This window comes from Cucumis sativus, chromosome 6, assembly GCF_000004075.3.
Source record: "Cucumis sativus cultivar 9930 chromosome 6, Cucumber_9930_V3, whole genome shotgun sequence".
NCBI classification, from domain to species: domain Eukaryota; kingdom Viridiplantae; phylum Streptophyta; class Magnoliopsida; order Cucurbitales; family Cucurbitaceae; genus Cucumis; species Cucumis sativus.
The window spans coordinates 23,484,503-23,506,761 of NC_026660.2; the positions used below are offsets into that span (position 1 = coordinate 23,484,503).

Consider the following 22,259-nt stretch of genomic DNA (forward strand, 5'->3'; position numbering starts at 1 on the left):
TTTGTTTTTTGTTTTTTTGTCATACATTAAACATAAAAAAATTATTTTATCAAACTTGGGACAACTAAAATATAATATAACAAAGTTGTATCATATCTTTATTTATATATATTTTGTAAAGATTGGATTCATACTATTTTTTTTTTGTCTTAAGATGATATCAACTCGAATCCAACTTATATTTTTACATATATATCGTGGTTATAAAATATTAAAGTTTTAAATGAATGTCTTAACCAAAAACATTTACGGACGGTAAAATTCTACTTGGTTATCTCTTAACAAATAAAGTTCACTTCAGTTTCAAATCATATAAAAGTAAAGAACTAAACTATATATAATAATAAACATGCATATTGTAAAATTTAATACTAAAAAATTATCATATTGAAAATTAAAATGAGATATAAAAATAAATATTAAATAATTCTAAAATTATAAATATAAGATAATTATTCTGTGAATATCAAAATTAATTTATAAAAAGATATAAAATAATAAAAGGAAGAAAACAACAATATAGGTCTCCATCTTGGAAGTTGAAATTTGGAATATAAAAAATTCAATATGTATTAGAAATTAAAATAATATATAAATTCAATGAGCATTTACAAAAATATGTAAACTTATAAAAGTAGTAAATTAAAATTAAAATTGTCTAATGGATATGATATATTTAATTACTTATCATATTTGTAATGCACAAAAACGAGGTGGTATGAAATTGTTTTTTTTCTATTTTTTTTCATCGAACTTAATTTTCCTCAAATTTAAATATAAGAAAATTTTAAAATAAATAAATAAATATAATATAAATATCGGAGAATTATTTCTATAAAAAAATATATAGTGAAATAGATTATCATATGGGTGCTAGCACCAATACATCGAAAGTTTATATTTATTACTCGTAGAAATGATTAAATTGAAATAAAAACAAGAACAAAAAATTAGTGTTGGTTGTTTTTTATTTTTGACCCATATTGTTCGAATGTTTCTCAAATTTTAGAAATAATAAACGAAAATGTTATGAAACGGATCCTAAATATCATAACCTTACGAGTTACGACTTTTAATGAGACATGAGAGGTATGTTTTTTGTTTGGCAATTGATTTTATGATAATCTCACCCTCAGATAGTCTATATATTTGCCATATTGAATTGGGAGATACAGAACCAAACTTGTGGATTTCTTTGTAAACAAAATATACAATGGAGTCAACAAAGCTCTTCCTCCCACTTCTCTTCATTCTCTCCCTTCTCTCAGGTGGAGATTTCTGTCATGGCCTTTTCATTATTATTTTTCCTTTTTAATTTCTTGCTTTCCAGAGGCTCGACTGCACCTTATCTATCAGTTCATCTTTTATTTTCTTGTTAAACAAAAAAGATAACGTTTTAAATTTGAGTTGATTAAAGTTTGACAAATATATATGTATAATTTTTTTCTTTTAGGGAAAGGGTTTGGTGGTCATCACCATCACCACCATCACGTCCATAGCCATTTTAAACCAACCAAGCTCTTCGTCTTCGGGGATTCATACGTCGACACCGGCAACGTCAGCCCCTCAGATTCAAATTATCCCACATATCCATATGGAATTACTTACCCCGGCAAACCTGCTGGACGTTTTTCTGATGGTCGCGTTTTGAGCGATTTCGCGGGTAGATATTAACTATCAATCTCTCAATATTCTTTTTACAAAATAATTAATATGGTAATTATCATAGCTACTTTTAGGCTTAGCTTCAATAATTTGAAATTATGATGCATGGCAATAACAATTTTTTGGAATTGAATAAATATTGCAGCAAATTTAATAGGGCAGAAATCTCCAATCCCATATAGACACTTGGAAAAGGTGGGAATTAAAGGGACAAAATATGGTGTGAACTTTGCTTATGGAGGAACTGGTGTGTTTAAAACTGGGTATGATTTGCCAACAATGACCTCTCAAATTGACTTCCTACATACCCTTATTGCCAACTCCACATTTACCCCAAGCCAAATCAATTCCTCTTTTGCCCTTGTCTCCGTTTCTGGCAATGACTATTCTTATTACCTATCACAAAATGGTCCTATTCAGGTAGAACAACCATCGATCCACTTTTGAGATTTCTTTTATCACAATCTAATGATTAATGACTGATGGTTTGGTTTTAATTATTAGGGTTTCATTCCACTGATCGAGAAAGTCGTGAAGCAAATAAGTGTGAATTTGAAAAGGATCCATAGTTTTGGAGTGAAGAAAATAGGTATAACAGCATTAGGACCATTGCATTGTGTACCTGAAGTCACAGTCCTTACTGATTTCAAGGAATGCAATTCAACACTATCTCAATTAGTGGATTTCCACAACCATTTGTTAAAACAAGCTGTGGATGAGTTGAATAAGGAAACAAATGATTTACCTTTCTTCATTCTTAATCTCCACGATGCATTTTTATCTATTATCCAAAACAAAGGCATCCCTCAAGGTAAAGTACTACAACTACATCTCTCCTATTCTCTCTCTCTCTCTTTCATATCCTACCCTTAATCATATCCACTTTCATAATATTTTCTTTTCTTTTTTCACTCTTTCTTGTTTTTTTTAATGAAGAAAAATTAAGAGAAATTATTGTCAATTGAAAAGCATCTTACATTCTCAATATTTATAAAATATAATAAAATTTTACATTTATTATATTAGGGATATAGACACAGGTAATAGAATTTTTGCTCTATTTGAAAATTGCTATAAAAATAAAATGATCTAAAGGAAATATAAATGAATTTGGTTGTTATTTCTTGTAATTCTTTTTTTTTAAAAATTAATAATGTTAAAATTTCGAGTTAAAATTATATATTAAAGATTGAGAAAAAAAACAATCAAATAATATTTTGTTTGTGTTTTAGATTTTCTAAAAAAAGTTGGAACAAGAAAAGAAAAACCTCCCTAGTTCGGTAATATTGATAACTATTTGATTTTTGGAAACTTAAATTTTAAACATTGTTTTCCATTCCTTTAGAGTTTCTTTATTTCCTATCTACTATTTATAGATTTTTCAAAATTCAAGCCAAGGTTTTGAATTAGTTCATCTATCACTTTAAAACCGAGAGCTTTCTTCGGGACTCTGTAGTCTATGTTATGTTCTTTTCACATACCCCATCAATGAAGTATCTTTTTCAGAGAAGAAAAAACAAAAATTTCAAGCCAATTAACTTTTGTAGAAAGTTTATTATTTTTAAAGGAAGATAGCATATATAGCACACAAATTCCAAAACTAAAAGAATCACTAAACAAAACCTTTTAACTTTTATTACCATTTGTAACAACGAACAAGAAACAAGAAAAAAGAAGAAGACGTTACAATTGTGGACACCCCTGATTAATTTGTTTTATATACATGCAGGAAACATAAAATTTGAAACCCCATTGAAGCCATGTTGTATTGGGATAAACCCTCAATATAATTGTGGAAGTGTTGACAAAGATGGAAACAAGAAATATGTATTATGTGATGATCCTAATTCAGCCTTCTTTTGGGATGGAGTTCACCCTACTCAACGAGGATGGATTGCTGCCCTTACCATCTTGCTCTCCAATTTCAAACAGCATTTCTAAAATTGATCAATATCAATATCAATTAATGTATGCATGGTTTAATTAATTAAGTGGGCCAATATTTTATATATTAATTATCTACCTGCTTTAATCTTTGGCTCACTCAATTATTGTACTATTAATTATCATTATGAATATATAATAAAGGCTTCTCTTTAAAGTGAGAGAATTATTGAAATTCTTGTGTACTATTTGAATTTTGTGGGAAGTTTCATGGAAACTTTATATGAGCACTAATTGGGTAAGTTTTGAGCATGTCATCTAGTTTATAAAGGTTTCATTAATCTTATAAGATGCTTAGTTTAATTACTTTCGTATGCTATATATTTTATTCTTACTTATATTTAAGATGTTTGTCCATAAATAATCAGAGTGGCGCAGCGGAAGCGTGGTGGGCCCATAACCCACAGGTCCCAAGATCGAAACTTGGCTCTGATAAATTTTCAATTTGGAGATGATGTAAAGAAAAAGAGTAGATAAAGTTTTGCTTCTACCCTCTTGAGCAAGAAATTTATCCAATCCTAAATAACACACTGTGGAAAGACCAAGAATAATAATTGAGTGAAAATTTTAAATTTTTTTTTTCTATAGATTATTGATATGTTAATTCAAATAAAAGGTATATATATACTTTGATCCAATACTTGAAAAAGAAAAATAGAGAGATGAGGGAGGAGAGGAGGTCCAAAGTTCCCAAGTCCCAACAATAACAGATGAGACATATATTCTCCAAACTTTTCTCAAAGAAAAAAGAAAAAGAAATGTGTCCTTAAGAAAATGATGTATTTGGGTAAGACAAACCCAATCAATTAGGACACCCATGCAAGAAGCCAATACATCTTAATTTGGGTGATAGCTCTTCTTCATCTCCATAAAATAATATTATATTTTCTAAAAATATCATGGTTAAATCACAAATTTAGTATATAAAAGATGGTAAATTTAGCTCCATTAGTTTTTAAAGATTTCAAAAGTTAAACATAAAATAGGAAAATTAAATATTAAATAGACATAAATGACTTTACCATTACTCGAGATGATACAATTTGGTGATTTGGTGTCAATTATAAGTTCGTAAGGTTTTAGTAAGAGGTAAGTGAAAAACATATATATAAAAAAAACAGTCAAATACAAAATAGTTGCATGTGAGGCTTCTTTTAGAACTATATAGTACATTTTGGTGATACAATGGGGTGTGGTAACTTTATATTTTCGGAATAATAATACTTTACTATATCCTCTAGATTACATTTATCATTATTTTCACCTCGATAGAAAAAAAAATACATAAATCGTTTGTGTCACAGACAAACTTTATGTATATCAAAATGTGATTAGAGAAATGATGTAAAAGAGGAAAATGCATGAGCCCATCCTGTTTGAGTGGGATGAACAGAATCCCAAAAGAAAGCTGATTTGGGATCATTACATAACACAAATTTTTTATTCCCTTGTTCATCCACACTCCCACATTCAAATTCACTGCTCACCCCAAAACAACATGGCTTTAATGGGGTCTTGAACTTTAATAACCCAACTCTGCCACTGCCACGGCCTTGGATTATGGACAAGAATGCATCATACACATCAAGAATGAAGATTTTTGAAGAAGAAGAAGAAGAAGAATAATGCTGTTGTTTAGTAATTTGTTTGTTGAGTTTATCCACAGCTTGCTTCAACAAGAAGTTGTGAAATTGGACAAATGAGTTTATGGTTTGATTGCATTGCTTGAATGAGAATGGAGCTGTAAATATTGGAAGACATCCCAATGGCCCTAGCCCTGTCACTACTATTTTCTTTACACCTAACCTCCTAATCCTCCTCAAATCTACCATTATCTGATTCACCACCGAGTTTATGAATGGTTTTAATCCCTGTACAATCAAACAAATTAACTTTCATAGCCTTGTAATAATCTATCGATAGACTATATAATATGGTATTAAGACCCACGACGTCATAAAAAAAAATTGAAATAAATATTTGGATAGAAACTAAAAACAGTGAACCCAAAACGATATCATCTTCAAGATATATTAAAAATTTCATAAAGTAAAAAATCTCCGCCTAGTCAGTGACTCGTCAATTTGGCTGTGTCATAAAATTTTGTATTATCTAATAAATTGTGACAACAAATAGTCGTCCTTGTCCACGCCCCCCATTTAAATTCTCTATATGGGTATAGATTATTTAGAATGGGTGGATTGTCCATTTTATTATCTATTTCTGTCCACTCTCTATTCTATTTTTCAGCGTAAAATTAAGAGATTCTATTAAGATAAACAAACATAATCAGTACTGTATTGTGAGAGAGGAGAAAGCAAGTGATGATTAAAAATGAATAATAGTGATAAACAATGTTAAAGTAGAGAAAGTTATGGAGATGATGAAGGAATTACCTGGGCAGAGCCATTAGTTGCAAGGTAAAAAGAGTAATCATTCCCAGAAACAGAGACAAGTGCGAGAGAGAGATGAACATCTCTATTACTGATCAACCCAGATTCGTCATCTCGAAGTTGTTCAAACAGGTCAATTTGTGTTGTCATATTTGGGAGAGGAACCAACGTGTTGAAAACCCCTGTTCCACCAAATGCAAAATTTATCCCTGATTCTTTCAATCTCTCCTCCCCAACTTCACTTCGTATACTAAACGGTATCGGAGATTTCACCCCTAAATGTTTCGCTGCAAAGTCAGTCAGAACACGACCATCCGAAAACCGACCACTGGGTTTTCCCGGGAAAGTGATTCCATAAGGAAACTGTTCAGCACTTGAAAACGGAAACAGAATGTTGCCGGTATCAACATATGAATCACCAAAAACAAATAGTTTTGTTCCCCGTGAAGGGTGGCTCCGGTGGCGGTGGCGGAGGTTACCGTAAAACCCACCGGCCGATCCTTGTCCTGTTTTACGCCAAGTTAACCTCATGCGATAATATAATCCATTGATTCATCAATTCAAATAATTAAAACAAAACTACACCAAATAACTAAGCAAGTACGAACCTGAAAAGAGAGAGAGCGTGAAGAAGAAGAAAGTGAAGAGAAGCTTCAGATTAAAGTCCATTAGTGAATGATAATTATTTTATTATAAGATCATATACATGCAATATATGTATAGGGGAGAGTTGTGTTTAATAGCTGATCATGTGGAATGCTATAACGGCCTATTTATATTATATAATGAATTGAGAAGTGAAGTGGTAGCCGGCCGAGATGCCACATATATAATCATATTATAAAGGGAGTTGAATTGTGAATTGAAGAATATGTGACGAAATATATTGTTATAAGGTGTAATAAAACATCACCGCTTAGCTTCCAAACTTTGTTTTGACTCCCCAAAAGATTTCATTTGGTAATCTTACGTTTTTTTAAAAGAATATAATAAGGTTTTCTCGTTTTTGTAGTATAGAATCTTAATAAAATAAATGACACACAACAAATGGTAGAGACAAAATAAAAGAGTTCAATGCAATATTACCTGAGAATAGTTTCCTGTGGAGAAAAAAGCTTTATTAATATAAGGACAAACAATTACAACTTAGAAAGAAAATCCCAAAACCGAACCTATTTCTGTGTTTCATAACAATTTCTGTATTTCGTTCATTTCTCTCTCTCTCTCTCTCTTTTTTTTTTCTCTCATAAAAATGTTTAAAAAATGCGTAGATATTTTGAAGATATAAAGTTGAGAGTTTTTTTTTTTTTCTTTTCTTCAAAGCATTTAACTTATAAAATGCATAATGAATATCTATGTTTGTTGGACGTAAAAGAATTTTATGTTTTCAGTTTTATTTCGGTGAACTTTCAAATTTATTATCTTTTGATTTTTTATGTATATATTTTTTTATTGTTTAAAGTGTTTATTCTAGTATTGAATTTAAAGAAAAATAGTCCATTAGTTCTTACTTTGATTTTGATTTTAATTTTAACAAATATAATAAATGTAACGCCACGAGTTTAGGAATGATATCACTTCCGAATGAGAGAGATCTTGAAGACATGCAAGTAAGGTTAAGAAAAACTTAATTATAGAATTAAAAGTTAATATTTATACCAACAAGGTGTTCATTTCTTTTCGATGGCTCAATTATAGGAATTTCAAAGTTAAGCATGTTTTAACTTAAAATAATTCTATGTTGAGTGATCTTCTAAAAATTTTTCTAGAATGCATGTAAGTGAGAACAAAACATACTGTATTGGTTTGTGAGAATGTCAGGATCAAAACTATGAATACTAATTCGAATTATGAGTCATGTGAACAAGATTTTAAGTGGAAAAAGTTGAAAAAAGAAAAGTCAAGGTAGAAACTAGATTCACAAGAAGGATCAAAATAATTGTTTTCTAAACATTTAACCAAAATATATATATTGAAAATTAGAGTAAAAAAATTGGGTTTTAAAAAAATATATAAAAAACCATCAAAAGATTTACATTGTACAAAAGAATTTCAAAAACAGGAAAAAAAAACTCACAATGAAAAATACAAGAAATGTCCGGTCAACATGCGATTAATTGTTTACTCACGCGCAATTCTTCCTCTAAAACGTGTATCAATATTCCAACAATTTTTTTTTCAAAATCTTTTGGTACACGATCATTTATATTTGGTACACAATATGGGTACATGATCCTTTAAATTTGGTAAACGAGTAGCCAAATATATATAATCATGTACCAATATTCAACTATTTTTGTTCAAGATTGTTCAAGATCGTGTCCCAAGATCTTTTATATTTAGTATATGAACTTAAACCAAATAACATCTTGAAAAAATATGATACAAAATTTATGATTGATTGAAAACAAATATCATAATTCTAAAAAAGTATAAAAGAAAAATTGCTGAAGAAAAAATAAAAAAGAATATGAAAAGTAACAACAAATTTCAAATATTTAAAAAATGATTATCTTTCTAGACTTTTTTTTTATTTTGTTACACGAATCATGAATATTTTAATATTTTGTTATACTTGTAAAAATTAATCTAAAAAATGAAAGAAAAACGTAAATTTAAAAGTTCACAATATTTAAATTAAATTTATGTTTAATCTTAAAATTAAATTTCATTAGAAAAATACATTATTTTTAAACGTGGGAGACCAGAGCATGCATGAACATCAAGTAAAATAAATGATCTCTAAGCATATTCTCATTTTTTTTCAATAACATAACGTTATCGACCAGCTCTAATAACTTCTATGATCTTGTCAAAATTCAACTGTTACAATACATGTACTGTTAACTTCAAATTTAGAAATCCAATTTTTAACTCTCATATATATACTTACATACATGCATATATATATATATTTATATGCACACTAGATTTTCAAATAAAGAAGCATCTTTTATTGGACTGATATTTTTGAGGATGGTATCATATGAGAGGGACATTTTGGAGACATAATATATGGATGGTGAAATATTTGTATGCATTTTAAGAGTGAGTGGTGTTTGCTAAAAGGCATATACTATATTATGGAATTTTGTAATATATATTCACAACGTTCCACATGAAAATTGGTATAATCGTCCGGCTAATCTAACCCTATTTTTCTTGTTACATGCTGGAGCCAGGTGATATTAACTAGCTACTATAAAGATTGATATACGTGTGTGTAATGAAAGGAAATCATTTGTTGTATATATTATTCATTTTCTTTTCTTTTCATTTTTCTAATTCTTTTGGGATCTAATTTAGAAATGATTTTAAATTAATTACTCTGTTTAGAACGAGAAGAATTTAAAATTTTCTGTTTGGATGGTAACTAGAAAAGAATTTTTTTTAAGAATATTAAAAATTAATATGGTTAATTAAGTAATTTAGAAATTGAAAATTTTAAAGAGATAAAAGGTCCATGAAATCCTGCAAATTAAAATCCAAGCATTTTAGTAGGGAAGGTTTTTTTTCTTTTGAGTAAAATGAGATTTTAAAAAATAGTTTTAAAATTTAAAATCATTTTATTTCTTGTAACATCAAACAATGAAATTCATTACGAATTGAAATTCCTCCAAATCACGAGGGTACAAACGTGCTATTATATTTAGGATCAAGCCATCAAATCTAAGAAAGAAAGTGCATTCTCAAAAAAAATTCTTTTAAACAAAGGAATGTTAGAGATTGTGGGATCAATATGTGCAAGTAAATCCTTCCAGTAAGTGGTTGGGGATTTTCTCTTCATTTTGAAAGGTTTTCTATTAAGCTCCAACTAAAAGACCATCAGAAGTAGGATCCAATTAAGTTAGCTCCACAAAGCTCTCTTCTTTTGAGTCTTCCTTTAATATGGACTAAGATATATAGCGTCAATTTTGTCACAATAACTGTGAAATTTGTGTATAAGTTAAAGAAGTGGAAGTTTTGGCTAGGTGTTCAAGATTGGCGTTTTAGAACAATGGGCTTCTCGAGAAGAATCAAGTATTTCTCGAAGAAGGATTTTACATGACCTAGCGTAGAGAGTGATTTGGGATCCTTGGTGGAGAGAATGTTTGTTAACTAAGGTGTGTTTATTTGAGATGATTCATTTATGTGAAAAGATATGTTATGCGAAATGATATATTTTTTTCACTTGATATATTATCTTGTTCTGTTGAATTGGTTTGCAAAATGATGTTTATGAAAAGGTATTGTGAAATTTTTTTTTATAAAATCTCACTAAGTCTTTTAGACTTATTCTTTAAAATTTATCTTCCAAGACTTAGGCGTTGAGGCCAAAAGAAGTAGGAAATTTGGGCTTACTAGGCAAATAGGTGTCAGACGTTTAATTATAAGCTTAGGTGTATTGTTTGTAATTTTGGTTAAATCTTATATCTATTTATACTTGTACTCAACGCCTTGTTGGTAATAAAAATTAAAGTTTGTTTTATCTTTTATGTGTTAAGTTTTATCGTCTAAAGTACTTTTATTAAGTTAAGTGTTTCGGCGATTAAGTTAAGTTAATGAAGCGAAGCAAATGTCTTTGGTATTTAACTGCATCAAAGATGTTCAAATCTGTGCCCCATGAGACGAGCAAGCAGGTATGTGATGTGACAATAATAATATTGAATTTACATGTTGAAGTTTGTTATTTCTTAAATCCTATCAATAAAAATGATGAAAAAGAAATCCTACAAACCAAACCAAAAAAAAAATTAAGCATCTAAACTATGTTAGATTTAACCCAATTAAGCCTCTTATAACAAAAAAAACAATTATTGAAATGAGACATAAACAAAATCGAAAGGAAACGATTTAAATATGGTTGCAAAGTAAGATTATATATATAAAAGAAAAGGAAAGTGGAGTTAGAATGGGAAGTGGCATAATGTATTATAATTAAGCAATGGGAATTGTGTACAATTAATCATATTCATTCTAAATAGAATTATAATAAAGCCACTTGTGAATTCCCATTACCCATAGTCAACCACACCTAAATACAACCATCACCACCATTAATTATTTCACTTAACAATAAACTAACATCTTCTATTTTCTCCATATGGGTTGAATAACATTAACTTAACCATTCATTAATATTTAAACAACATTAGACTTTAAATCACCAAATAACCTAAAAGAAAAAATAACATCAACATATGATTTTTACTTTCATACTATATTTTAATCACTTATTATTCCAAAACATTAAAAATGATATATAAATCAATCTTATATTGATTAAAAAGATTGCAATTACATAACACATAAATAAAGTTACGAGAATTCAATCAAATTTTATTTTTGAGCATATAAAATATAAAATTGCTTTGCAATTCATGGTTATATTAATTCATTAATAGATCATAAATAAAAGAATTTGAATCACGAGTTTTTTAGTTGTTAACGTGTTTGTTCGTTAGGTTAATGGGCTAATTTTGACGTATGATCCTATTAATTATCACTATTACTCTGATTAGATTAGAATTGATGTTACACCAACCTATATATTTTTTATTTTCCAAATATATATATGATAATTTCTATCCCACGATTCTACAATCATCAAAATATGGAAATTTTAATTCCATATGATGATTTTGATGGACCCTATGAGAATTTCTTTCAAATCCATTTAATTTAAATAACTCAACTTACACGTTTTCTATTGGCACTTAATAACACATTCAACAAATGTTTGACTTTCTTTTTTTCAAATTTTTTTATCTAGGGAGGGATCTATAAATATCTCGACTATTTAAACTCTTACTTAACTTTAAAGATGAAAATTTGTGGGTGTCTCCTAGAGATCACCACCGACTATTTGATTGTTAAATGTACTTTAATTTAATTTTGGGATCACAAAACTGACAACCTAATAAGAAATATTAACCGTTCATTTAGTCGGAGATGAGTAGTGGGTCTCATCCTTTTCTATGGACAAAGGTAAAGAGGAGCTAGCGAACGATAAGAAAAACTCATGACAGGCCATACGAGGGATTTTATGATCATGTATGCTTTGTTGGATGTCTTTTTTCATGTTTTATGAGTGATGATGATCTTTCATGCTATCAATAAAACGAATAGACATTTTTGTCTGTTCTAGAGCTTTGAACTCTTTATAAAAATTAGATATAGTTCAAATTAGGTTTTCTTAGTAATTTTTTTTTTTTTTTGGTTTGCCAAATAATTGTTTTTAGATTGTTTATTTTACATTTTATTTAATAAAAACAGTAGCTTTGCTTGGCTTTGTTTTAAGTTTTAAAAATGTCATTTTTATTAATTAATAACATTGGGTTAGTTCTAAAACATTGAGACGTTACAAAAAATTAGAAAGGAATGATCAATATGTATATTAAAGTATCTCAAACTACATATATCTATATATGTATATATGTAAAATTAACTCCAAAAAACATTGAAGTTTAGATCTATATTACTTTTTCTTTTTTCTTTCAAGAATTTCTATCTTCTTTGGTTCGGTTCAATTATAGTTGAATTCTTATTGATATTCCTAAAATAAAAAGAATTTTTTTTTTAGTTTTCAAATTTATTTGGGCGTGGAAATAGTGCAAGATTAATTTTTTTAAAAAAAGAAAATTATGAAATGGAACCTTAATTCATCTAATTGGAGTGATGTGTACAAATATTTTGTTTCCTATATTTAATCACTACCATTTTTATCATCCTACCTAAATAAACAAACAAGAGAGGTAGAATGTCAAAATGGAATAACTCAAGTTTATCAAAGAATTATAGAACTTCACTATAATCAAATTAACCTAAATTATTGAAATCAATGCATAAGATATAAGCCATCAATTATCAATCCAAACATTTTTCTTTTATCTTTACCCCTAAAACTATAAATTATTTATAAACGTATAGAAATAAATGAAAAACAAAAACAGTGTATTGGTCAATACAAAAGTTAGCGTTACTAAATTTTATATATTTATTTGAAGGATCCGAATTATTATTATTTATTCTAAATATGATTATCGTCCAAATTAGGATTAATAATATAATATAAACGTGCTTTCACAAATCTGCTTTTTTATTTGCAACGTGGAAGACGCCACCGATGATAAACAAATACTAAATTACTAAAAATAAAAACAAAATTAGAAAATAGAAAATTTCTTCACCGGTTCAAACTAATGCTGTTGGACCGGCCATCTCTAAAAACCATTATATATATGCTCAATACAATTTGGGTTATCATTTTGTGTACGTACGTAGCTTCATTCTGTCATTATGGCCTCAAACAACCTTTTGTTTTCCTTTCTGTCTCTCCTCCTTTTCTCTCTCCACTTAGGTAATTAATATCTCTCTTTATTCTTCCTTCTTCAAGCGATTTGAATAATTTGTTTCATTTTCGTCCTTAATTAGGTCAAGGATCATCGTCGCCTGTTCATGCTCATTTTTATCCCTTGAAGCTTTTTGTGTTTGGAGATTCCTACGTTGACACTGGCAACATCAATGTCAATACTTCCAGTGCGAGGAATTTTCCTTATGGAATTACTTTTCCCGGCTTCCCTTCCGGCCGTTTCTCCGATGGTCGTGTTTTGACTGATTTCTTAGGTATATAATCTCCATCTATATATCTCAACCTAACTTTTCAACGCCTTAAATCTTTTCTTCTTCAATCTTCTTCTTCCTTTTAATCTTTTTTTACTTTTAAAACTCATTTCAAAACCAACATCTTATTTAGATAATCTATATTCTCGTGTTCATCAACTAAAAGACCATTTAAATTTTATTTTTAGTCTCCATAGTCTTATTAAAGTAATAATTTGGTATCTTAAACTTTAGTAGGTACGTAACAATTTGGTTCTGGTTTTTTAAGTTAATATATTTTGAAGATTGTAGCAATTAATTAGTCTTTACCAAAAAAATAAAACTTCTTTAAGATTAAGTGCTAATTTTTATTATGTAATGAACGGCGACTTGATCTTTATAGTTTATAAAAGAGTTTAATTTTCTATTAGTTTAATATCTATATGTGAATTTCACATAATCTTAAAAATATTTTCATGATAAAGACTAATTTGTTATTATAATTTGCTATATTGTTATTTATTAAAACTTAAAGACTTCTAAAATTGTTATAACGTACATATTAAACTGAAATAGAAAAAAATTATTCTAACGAGAACTAAAATATTTTCAAACGAAATGTGCATAAGTTTCATTTTAGAAGGGTTTTGTTTTTAAAAATTGGTTTGGATGAAAATGGATGTAGGTATATTCTTCTATCTATATTATTGTTTAAGGGTTTAGGTATGTTTTGAACATAAAAGACTATATAACAAACGAAAGAATGGGATGTAACAAAAATATAAATAATTGGGATAAAAAAAGGACCAATTATGTGGCTAGAAAGTCGATACTCAAAAAGTGGTTGAATGATTAATTAAACTTCCGGATATATTAGTATAAAATTATTGGTTGCTAATCAATTGTGCAAATTATTTATGATCTATAATCTTTTATTTCTCTTTATTTCGAGAAGAAAATTAATGACGTGTTGATATAGCAAATCGATTGTATAATTATTTTATTTTAATAAATAAAATAAACTGAAAATTTTGTGATATATCTTAAGCTAAAATAAAAAATGGAAGGTTTTATTCTCGAGATATATATGTTACATCTTGTCACGTGGTTTCATGATTTAATTATTACATAGTTTATGATTATTGAACCATTTTCTTGCAAAGGAAGAAGACTTTAATCATTATTATTTAAACTATCTAATAATGAAACCACGTGACTTTATAATAATTATAATACTTAATTACCATAAAAAAATTTGCATCAAAATTTTCATCGTGGAATTTGATTATACATAAATCTTGATTTATGCCCGGAAGATTAATGGCAAAACTAAAAACCTCAAAACACTGGTTTAGTCTTTCTCATTCTAGATCAAAGCTATGTCTATTTAAATTCTTACATGTATCTATGTAACAAATTATTGACATAATTTGAACGTGGATAGTAATTAACATTGATCTTTGATTCTATGTATAGCAAACTATGTTGGGTTGAAGAGATCTCCAATACCATTCACTGCATGGAAAAAAACTGGAAGCAAATTAAGAGCAAAATGTGGAATAAACTTTGCTTTTGGTGGAACTGGGGTATTTGACACATTATATCCTTTCCCAAATATGACAACTCAAATAAACTTTTTCCAAAATCTTATTGCCAACTCCATATTCACTTCTTATGATATTCACTCCTCTATTGCCCTTGTCTCTCCATCTGGCAATGATTATTCCTTTTACCTTGCTACCAATGGTTCTCCAGAGGTAATTAATACTAATATTATAATTATAAACTTTGATTATATTTTTAATTGTTTATTCATTCCTCTGTTATTGAAATATCTTGAATCTAGAACCATCCCGACTAGAAAAATGTGACTGCTACATATATAAACCTTCTTCTTTAGCTCTATTGACATTATCTTAGTCTACAATATGATATTTCATCTCTAATAATATGTTTTCGCCCACTTGTTGAAATTATAATGATGTTTCTTATATATATATAGTAGAAAGAAAAGAAATATATATAGCTTTAGACTAGAAAGACTTTCTTTTGACTTGTTTTATTTGTTTGCAGTGCTTTGTTTGTAACCCCTTCTTGAACTAATCTTAGCTCTCTAGGTTTAATACTTAGAACACTTTTATCGTTTTGAATGAATGCATCACAAGTCGATCTCGAGTATACGTTATGTAGGGTATTACAGTTGTATAAACTTAATTGAGATGATCCAATACATTTATTGATCACTTCCATTCTGTAGTATATTTAAAAAAATAAATTACTATCTTCCTCTTGTCACTCTCTACTCTAGTATATATTATTTATTACTTTGATTCTATGTTGTTTTACACCTTTTATTTTCTTTTGTTTGTCAATTTCATAACATATATCTACATATTTTTACTAACGGTATGTTATTGTTTTGATTGTGAAGGGAGTCAAACCATTCGTTATCTCGGTAGTGAATCAAATATCTGTGAATTTGAAGCGCATTTATAAGTTGGGAGTGAAAAAAATAGTTGTTGTTGGATTAGGGCCAGTAGGATGCTATCCTAGTCCTACAGCCCCATCATTCAAGAAATGCAATGAAACAATGAATTCACTTGCTGTATTCCACAACACTTTATTGAAACAAGCTGTGGAGAAACTCAATAGTGAAACAAAGCTGGGCGGATCTCCAAATTTCTTCATTCTTAATATGTACGACACAGTTTTGTCCATCATAAAAAACAAAGGGAACCCTAAAGTTGGGGCAACATTTCAGACACCATTGAAGCCATGTTGTTTTGGAGTAAGTAGTAATTTTTCATGTGGGAGTGTGGATGAACATGGCAACAAAATGTACACTTTGTGCAAACGTCCTGATTTGGCCTTGTTTTGGGATACCGTACACCCTACTCAAAAGGGATGGTTTGCAACTTTTAACTCTTTGATATCAACTCTCAAACGTATTTAAATCATATTTTTCATATTCCTACTTGTCTTAGAGGATCATATATTCATCTTAAATTCCTTGTTTTTGCTTATTTCCTTGTCCAATAAAAACTCAATTTCCTCCTTCATGTATTTGTAGTTGAAATTGAACTATCAATCATTAATTTGATAATAATAATTATGGTTTCTCATATATTGTGAATTGTATGTGCATTTGTATGTGCTAGAATTTATCATATTTTTGTTTTCTTTTCAATGTGTGAATGAGATATTTTTGTTATTTGATTTTTGGAGATTCTCTTTCCACTATTTTGTTTGATGATATATCAAATATTTTAAAAAAAAATTATTCTCCTTCCCCCAGAAAATGATAAAAATCTGTCATTATATATTTAAATTCAATATTCTCAATTATATTTTTATGTCAACCAAGTTGAGAGACAATATTATTACATTCCTAAACTAAAGATTTTTCTTTTAAATCTGGATAATATGTAATCGAGCAAATCAGAAGATATAATAAATCTCTAAAGATTGGATTTTTGTCAAGACATCAAAAACTACTTATCTCATCAGTCTAACTTTTTGTTTACTTCTATTTTCAAAGAATTCATGATTATATGATGATATTTCATCAGTCCAATCAGGTAGTAGCAAAATGAACTAAACATGTTCATGTTGAAAAATGGATAATAGCCAGTAAATTCAATCAAAACATATTGAAAATAAGAAAAGTTGAACACCAGTATGTCGGACGGGCCACTGACAATTAATCAAGTCAATAAAGGTAGCTAGCTCATATGAACCCTCTAAACTTCTCATGAGTTTTAATTTTTGAGCTACCTCTAAGTTTTTCATAGAGTTCTTTAAGATATCTCTATTTGAATGGGGTTAATTATGTGATATCTCACCTATGAGTCCTATTAAGGTTTTCCACATTTGAGCTCCCTAATGAGTTTTTATCAAATCTATTTGGCTAGATTGGTCTCTTAAGGTCATGGTGGCTATTGTTCGAACGAGGGTCCCATTAAGATTAGTCTACCATCTTCATACTCTATATCTATCCTTAAACAATTGACAGACTCTTGCATCAAGATGGAATATTCGCAAAAAATGCCAATGAAGCAAAATTACATTATTGCCCTCAACTAAAAACACATTTAAAGCACCATTAAGTATTTGTCATTTGTCATTGAAAAACCAAACTGGTTCTCAAATGACACTATCATCCTGATTTAACATTCAACTCGTCCAATAGGTATTTAAACCTATAAACTGGAAAAACCTTAGTTTAACATATCTGACAATTTGATCTCAACTATATATATGTGAACTTTTTTACTAGTTCAACATCTTTCTAAGCAACAACTTCCCTAAATATATATATATAGTGAAACTTGACATCGATATGCTTAGACCGTTGGTAATGGTCAGATGGATTCTTCGCAAGAAGAATAAAGACACACTGACAATCACAACAGATGATAGGAATAAACTCTTGTGGTAACAACTCACCAACAACTATCCTCTTCAACCACATATTGCCTCTTTCATTGTTTCACCAACAAAAATATACGTCGACTCAATAAAAGATAAAACAACAACGGGTCGTAGAGCAACATTCTAATTAACCACGTTACCATATATAATGTAGCCTTGAGAGAGATCTTCTTTTATCAAGATTTGTAGTATAATTCATATGTGAAGCCTTTGCTAACAATGTTGATTTAGCAATTCCAATGCTCCTTTCAAGGGTTTCACATATACCTAAACCTGCTTAATCATAATGTGATCCTAGCATAACCCAAGCCAAGGTTATTACAAATCATCAAATACATATAATACTTTCCAACCTCGACAACCATAGACTTTCCACCAAACATACACATAACTAGTCGATTAACATAAAAACACGTGTATACTAGCAAGATCATCCGCATGTTAAAAGAAAATATATTCAATAAGTGGAAGCAACGTGGTTGGCCAACCCGGGGTGAAAACCACTATATATTATTATATTGTGATGTAGCCATTATACTTCAACTTCAAGCATTGTATTTTGATCATAAGATAATATGGAGTACTCACAAAAGCTACTCTTTTCTCTCTTCACTGTCTTCCTTCTCTCAGGTACTACGTTGTTCTTTTTTTATTCTTTCCAATCTTTTCTTCAAGTTTTTCTCATTTTTTTTATTATCCTTCTCTTCGTTATTAATGTAGTGCATGTGGGTATTTGGTATCAGAGCAAGGATCAGGCGGTCACAATGATAATCTCCTCCGTGAATTCCAGCCAAAGAAGTTGTATGTGTTTGGAGACTCATATGTTGACACAGGAAACATCGGTATATCAAACTTCAGCTCTCGAAAGTTTCCTTATGGCATAACCTTTCCCGGCAAACCTTCTGGCCGTTTCTCCGATGGCCGTGTTTTGACCGATTACGTAGGTAAAAACATGCAACTTGTTTGTTTGTGTTGTTGAAAAGTGAAAACAAATGCAGTGTTGGTAATTTTTTTAAAGACAAATATTTTGTTTTTCCTGATATTAGGAGGTTGAGTGTACCGTACACGTTGCAATAAAGTAGATTGGTAGTTCGACTTCGTTCAATCCATGAAAATGAGAAGCCATGACGTTTGAACCATAACTAATAAACATATTCATTTGTACTTTAACTCCCCTTTCCACTCTTTATATAGTTACTGTTTTTCTCCTCTCTTTTTTATTATTTTCATTTTTCGGGATGGATAGTAATTACCAAGTGTCATTTTAGCAAATATAAATATATATATTTATATGCTTTTAATATTTTCAAGATAACAATTTGATGAGAATGGTAAGGAGGCTTCAACCTGCGTCTACTAATTAGTATCTTGTTAGAAAAATCAAGATAATTATATTATTAAAAATAATGATAATTAATTACTCAAAGAATAAATAAACAGGAAAAAAGAACTTTACTAAAAAGAACTTAATAAATGGTTAATCTAAACAAACATATATATGCATATGTGAACCATATTAGTTTTTCTAACTTCATTTTAACCTTCAAAATATGCTTTTAGTTTTTCCGACTTTAATTATTTCATTCGTATAAATTTATTTTTTTAAAAAAAATATAGAAGGATCTTCTAAGCATTTGTATAAATTAGATAACAAAATTATATATAAAAAAAAACTTGTAGAATAAAATGCTTATTATCTTGTAAATTTCTAACAACGACTCCAATTTTGTGTACGTTCTTCTATTTACTTTTCTCATACGTTGAAGCCTAAGTGAAGTTAAAATTGTTATATGAATGATGCAGCAAGATATTTGGGTTTGAAGCCTCCTATCCCATTTCGAGTCTTCAAAGATTTAAAAAGAAGGCAAGGGAGGAAAAATAAGAATATAAATGGTGTGAATTTTGCTTATGGTGGAACTGGAGTGTTCAATACATCAGTTTCCTTCCCAAATATGACCACTCAAATTGACCTTTTCCACAAGTTTATTGACGAAACAGACATTCAATCCTCTATCGCTCTCGTCTCTGTTTCTGGCAATGACTACTCCTTTTATCTTGCTCGCAATGGCTCTCTCCAGGTCAGTTCTGTATAAGTTTTAAATTAAATAGGCCAGTATAACCAAATGCAAAAGTGAAAGTTGAAATTTAATTGAAATACAAACTAAAATCAACACAACCTCTCTTAATTTTTTTAATCAAAATTTACTTAATATATGCATGGTTTTAACTTATGGGGTTAAATAATAATTAACAATGCAGGGTTTCAAAGGATTCATGATTTCAGTGGTAGACCAAATAATGTGGAATTTGAAAAGAGTCCATAGCTTGGGAGTGAAGAAGGTAGTAGTGACAGGGTTAGCTCCATTGGGGTGTCTTCCTCACTTTACAAATTCATCCTCATTTACTCAATGCAATTCAGATATAAACTCATTGGTCACATTTCACAACCTTTTGTTGAACCAATCTATTTCCAAACTTAACAATAATAATGAAACTACCACCAAAAATAATACCAATTTCTTCATTCTTGATATGTATGCCTCCTTCATGTCCATTATTTTTGGGAACCCTAAACAAGGTGGTGAGAAGCCATTACTATTGAAGCCATGTTGTTTTGGAGTTAGTGATGGATTTTCATGTGGAAGTGTTGATGAAAAAGGGAACAAAAAGTTCAGTTTGTGTGAAGATCCTAAATCAGCTTTCTTTTGGGACTCTTTTCACCCCACACAACAAGGATGGTTTGCAGCCTTTTCTACTTTACAATCCATTCTTAAAAACCTTTAAACCCTACTATAATAATTGTTGTAATTTCACTCATTATATCTATATATATATAGATATATATGTCTTCCCAAATTCTGCAGACATAATGCTTATAACCTCTTCTTTTTGTAATTCATTATTATGTTTCTAAATTGGCTAACTTAATTATGTATGTGTGGGATGTATTGAATGAAGGATTATCGATCCCAAATTATCATAGGTTACATACGTTGTTGTTATTATAAGAACAATAACGACGTATGAAATAAACAGTAAAAGCAGTAATGATTAATGAGACAGAAGGGTTGAAAACTTTGTTTGGGATGAATGTTGAATAATGTCATGGAATATATATGGTGGAGATATAGTCGCTTTAGTATATATTGATCACATTCTACATTCTTTTTAGCTTGAAATATGCACTCTTAATTTTTTTTCCTTTAAAATTAAAATAAAGGGTGTGAAAATTTTGAACCAACTATATTCATATTTAAATTTCTCTTTCAATCTACATGTGTCCAAATAAAAACGATAAAGTCTAATTCAAATTTATAATAATTTGTATAATTTAATGGATAAGTATAAGTACCATTTTAAAGTAAATAGAATAAATCTCTCAAAAAGCGAAAAGGTTGATTCTTTCTTACATCGACTATATCGTCCAAAAAAAAAAAATTGTTTCAAAGATCGATGGTTCAATTTTCCACGTTACAATAGTTAACTAAAAAGATATACATACACATGTTTGTAAATTATCTTAAAATCTGGTTGGAAACGAAGGAAGAAGCAATATGTATAATGATATATCAAAGAGGAGAGGCAAATTAACAAATAATAACCCAAGAAAAATATAATTGAATTAGATGAAGAATAACTAAGGTGTAAGAAAGGTGGGATATTTGAAAAAATGGTGAAAAGGAGTGATCTTGATAACCAAACCAGGAAAAACATCATCTGGATCATTAATATGAGGATTTTCTTCAACAATGAATGGATCTCCACATTTTTCACTGATGCTTTGCAAAGTTTCTCCTTCATGAACAACATATATCTCTTCACAATTGTAATGTAATAATTCACTGCTTTTGCAACACCATATTAAGCAACTCAATACCAAAATTACCAAACTAACCACCTTTGCCTTTGACAACGATGATGATGACGACGATGATGATCTCTTCCCCATTATATATATATATTACTTCTGTATGGAACTAATTGGTTGTGTTTCTTAATGCTAATATGTGTTTATATATATGCTGTGTGTATAAGAGAAATGAAGAAGGTTTTCAGAGAAGGGTTATAAAGGTAGTTGAAGTGGGTGAGGTTTTTTCTTGAGAGGAAGTTGAAAGGTTCCTTCAGTGAAGTAGTTGGATATATCAGTAAGCCCCTTATTGAAAGAGTAGAACAAAGAGTAGAAACTAAGTGTGGTTGGTTCAACTACTTTTGCTTAATTAAGTGCTACGGATTTCCCTTTCTGGC

At 29.3% G+C, this 22,259-nt stretch overlaps 4 protein-coding genes and 1 non-coding gene across 5 annotated transcripts; 4 read left to right on the forward strand and 1 right to left on the reverse strand.

Moving 5' to 3' along the window:
- The first annotated feature begins 1,112 nt into the window (after positions 1–1,112).
- Positions 1,113–3,784, forward strand: LOC101211012 (GDSL esterase/lipase At5g03610). The gene is made up of 5 exons (XM_004143264.3): positions 1,113–1,268; positions 1,454–1,663; positions 1,811–2,085; positions 2,170–2,476; positions 3,395–3,784. The coding sequence occupies exons 1-5, from the start codon at positions 1,214–1,216 to the stop codon at positions 3,604–3,606; spliced, it is 1,059 nt and encodes a 352-aa protein (XP_004143312.1). The 5' UTR covers positions 1,113–1,213; the 3' UTR covers positions 3,607–3,784.
- Positions 3,785–3,972: 188 nt separating this feature from the next.
- On the forward strand, positions 3,973–4,044 carry TRNAM-CAU. Its single transcript has one exon. It is a non-coding gene; the product is annotated as a tRNA-Met (tRNA).
- A 691-nt stretch (positions 4,045–4,735) lies between these two features.
- On the reverse strand, positions 4,736–7,228 carry LOC101207837 (GDSL esterase/lipase At5g03610). Its single transcript, XM_004143331.3, has 3 exons — positions 6,611–7,228; positions 6,006–6,508; positions 4,736–5,480 (listed from the first exon to the last, which is right to left on the reverse strand). Exons 1-3 carry the CDS (start codon positions 6,669–6,671, stop codon positions 4,941–4,943), a joined length of 1,104 nt encoding a protein of 367 aa, XP_004143379.2. The 5' UTR covers positions 6,672–7,228; the 3' UTR covers positions 4,736–4,940.
- A 6,029-nt stretch (positions 7,229–13,257) lies between these two features.
- Positions 13,258–16,707, forward strand: LOC101208078 (GDSL esterase/lipase At5g03610). The gene is made up of 4 exons (XM_011659391.2): positions 13,258–13,341; positions 13,416–13,607; positions 15,060–15,340; positions 16,015–16,707. Exons 1-4 carry the CDS (start codon positions 13,281–13,283, stop codon positions 16,534–16,536), a joined length of 1,056 nt encoding a protein of 351 aa, XP_011657693.1. The 5' UTR covers positions 13,258–13,280; the 3' UTR covers positions 16,537–16,707.
- Positions 16,708–18,570: 1,863 nt separating this feature from the next.
- On the forward strand, positions 18,571–20,879 carry LOC101208323 (GDSL esterase/lipase At5g03610). The gene is made up of 4 exons (XM_031887038.1): positions 18,571–18,644; positions 18,758–18,979; positions 19,818–20,092; positions 20,274–20,879. Exons 1-4 carry the CDS (start codon positions 18,590–18,592, stop codon positions 20,796–20,798), a joined length of 1,077 nt encoding a protein of 358 aa, XP_031742898.1. The 5' UTR covers positions 18,571–18,589; the 3' UTR covers positions 20,799–20,879.
- The last annotated feature ends 1,380 nt before the right edge of the window (positions 20,880–22,259 follow it).

Coding starts and splice junctions, on each gene's coding strand:
- LOC101211012 (XM_004143264.3), top strand. CDS start 1,214: ATGGAGTCAACAAAGCTCTTCCTCCCACTTCTCTTCATTCTCTCCCTT. Junction 1,269..1,453: donor CATTCTCTCCCTTCTCTCAG/GTGGAGATTTCT, acceptor TTTTTCTTTTAG/GGAAAGGGTTTGGTGGTCAT. Junction 2,477..3,394: donor AAACAAAGGCATCCCTCAAG/GTAAAGTACTAC, acceptor ATATACATGCAG/GAAACATAAAATTTGAAACC.
- LOC101208323 (XM_031887038.1), top strand. CDS start 18,590: ATGGAGTACTCACAAAAGCTACTCTTTTCTCTCTTCACTGTCTTCCTT. Junction 18,980..19,817: donor TAAAAACATGCAACTTGTTT/GTTTGTGTTGTT, acceptor TGAATGATGCAG/CAAGATATTTGGGTTTGAAG. Junction 20,093..20,273: donor CTCGCAATGGCTCTCTCCAG/GTCAGTTCTGTA, acceptor TTAACAATGCAG/GGTTTCAAAGGATTCATGAT.
- LOC101207837 (XM_004143331.3), bottom strand. CDS start 6,671: ATGGACTTTAATCTGAAGCTTCTCTTCACTTTCTTCTTCTTCACGCTC. Junction 6,509..6,610: donor CACGCTCTCTCTCTTTTCAG/GTTCGTACTTGC, acceptor GGCGTAAAACAG/GACAAGGATCGGCCGGTGGG. Junction 5,481..6,005: donor CAACTAATGGCTCTGCCCAG/GTAATTCCTTCA, acceptor TTGATTGTACAG/GGATTAAAACCATTCATAAA.
- LOC101208078 (XM_011659391.2), top strand. CDS start 13,281: ATGGCCTCAAACAACCTTTTGTTTTCCTTTCTGTCTCTCCTCCTTTTC. Junction 13,342..13,415: donor CCTTTTCTCTCTCCACTTAG/GTAATTAATATC, acceptor GTCCTTAATTAG/GTCAAGGATCATCGTCGCCT. Junction 15,341..16,014: donor CTACCAATGGTTCTCCAGAG/GTAATTAATACT, acceptor TTGATTGTGAAG/GGAGTCAAACCATTCGTTAT.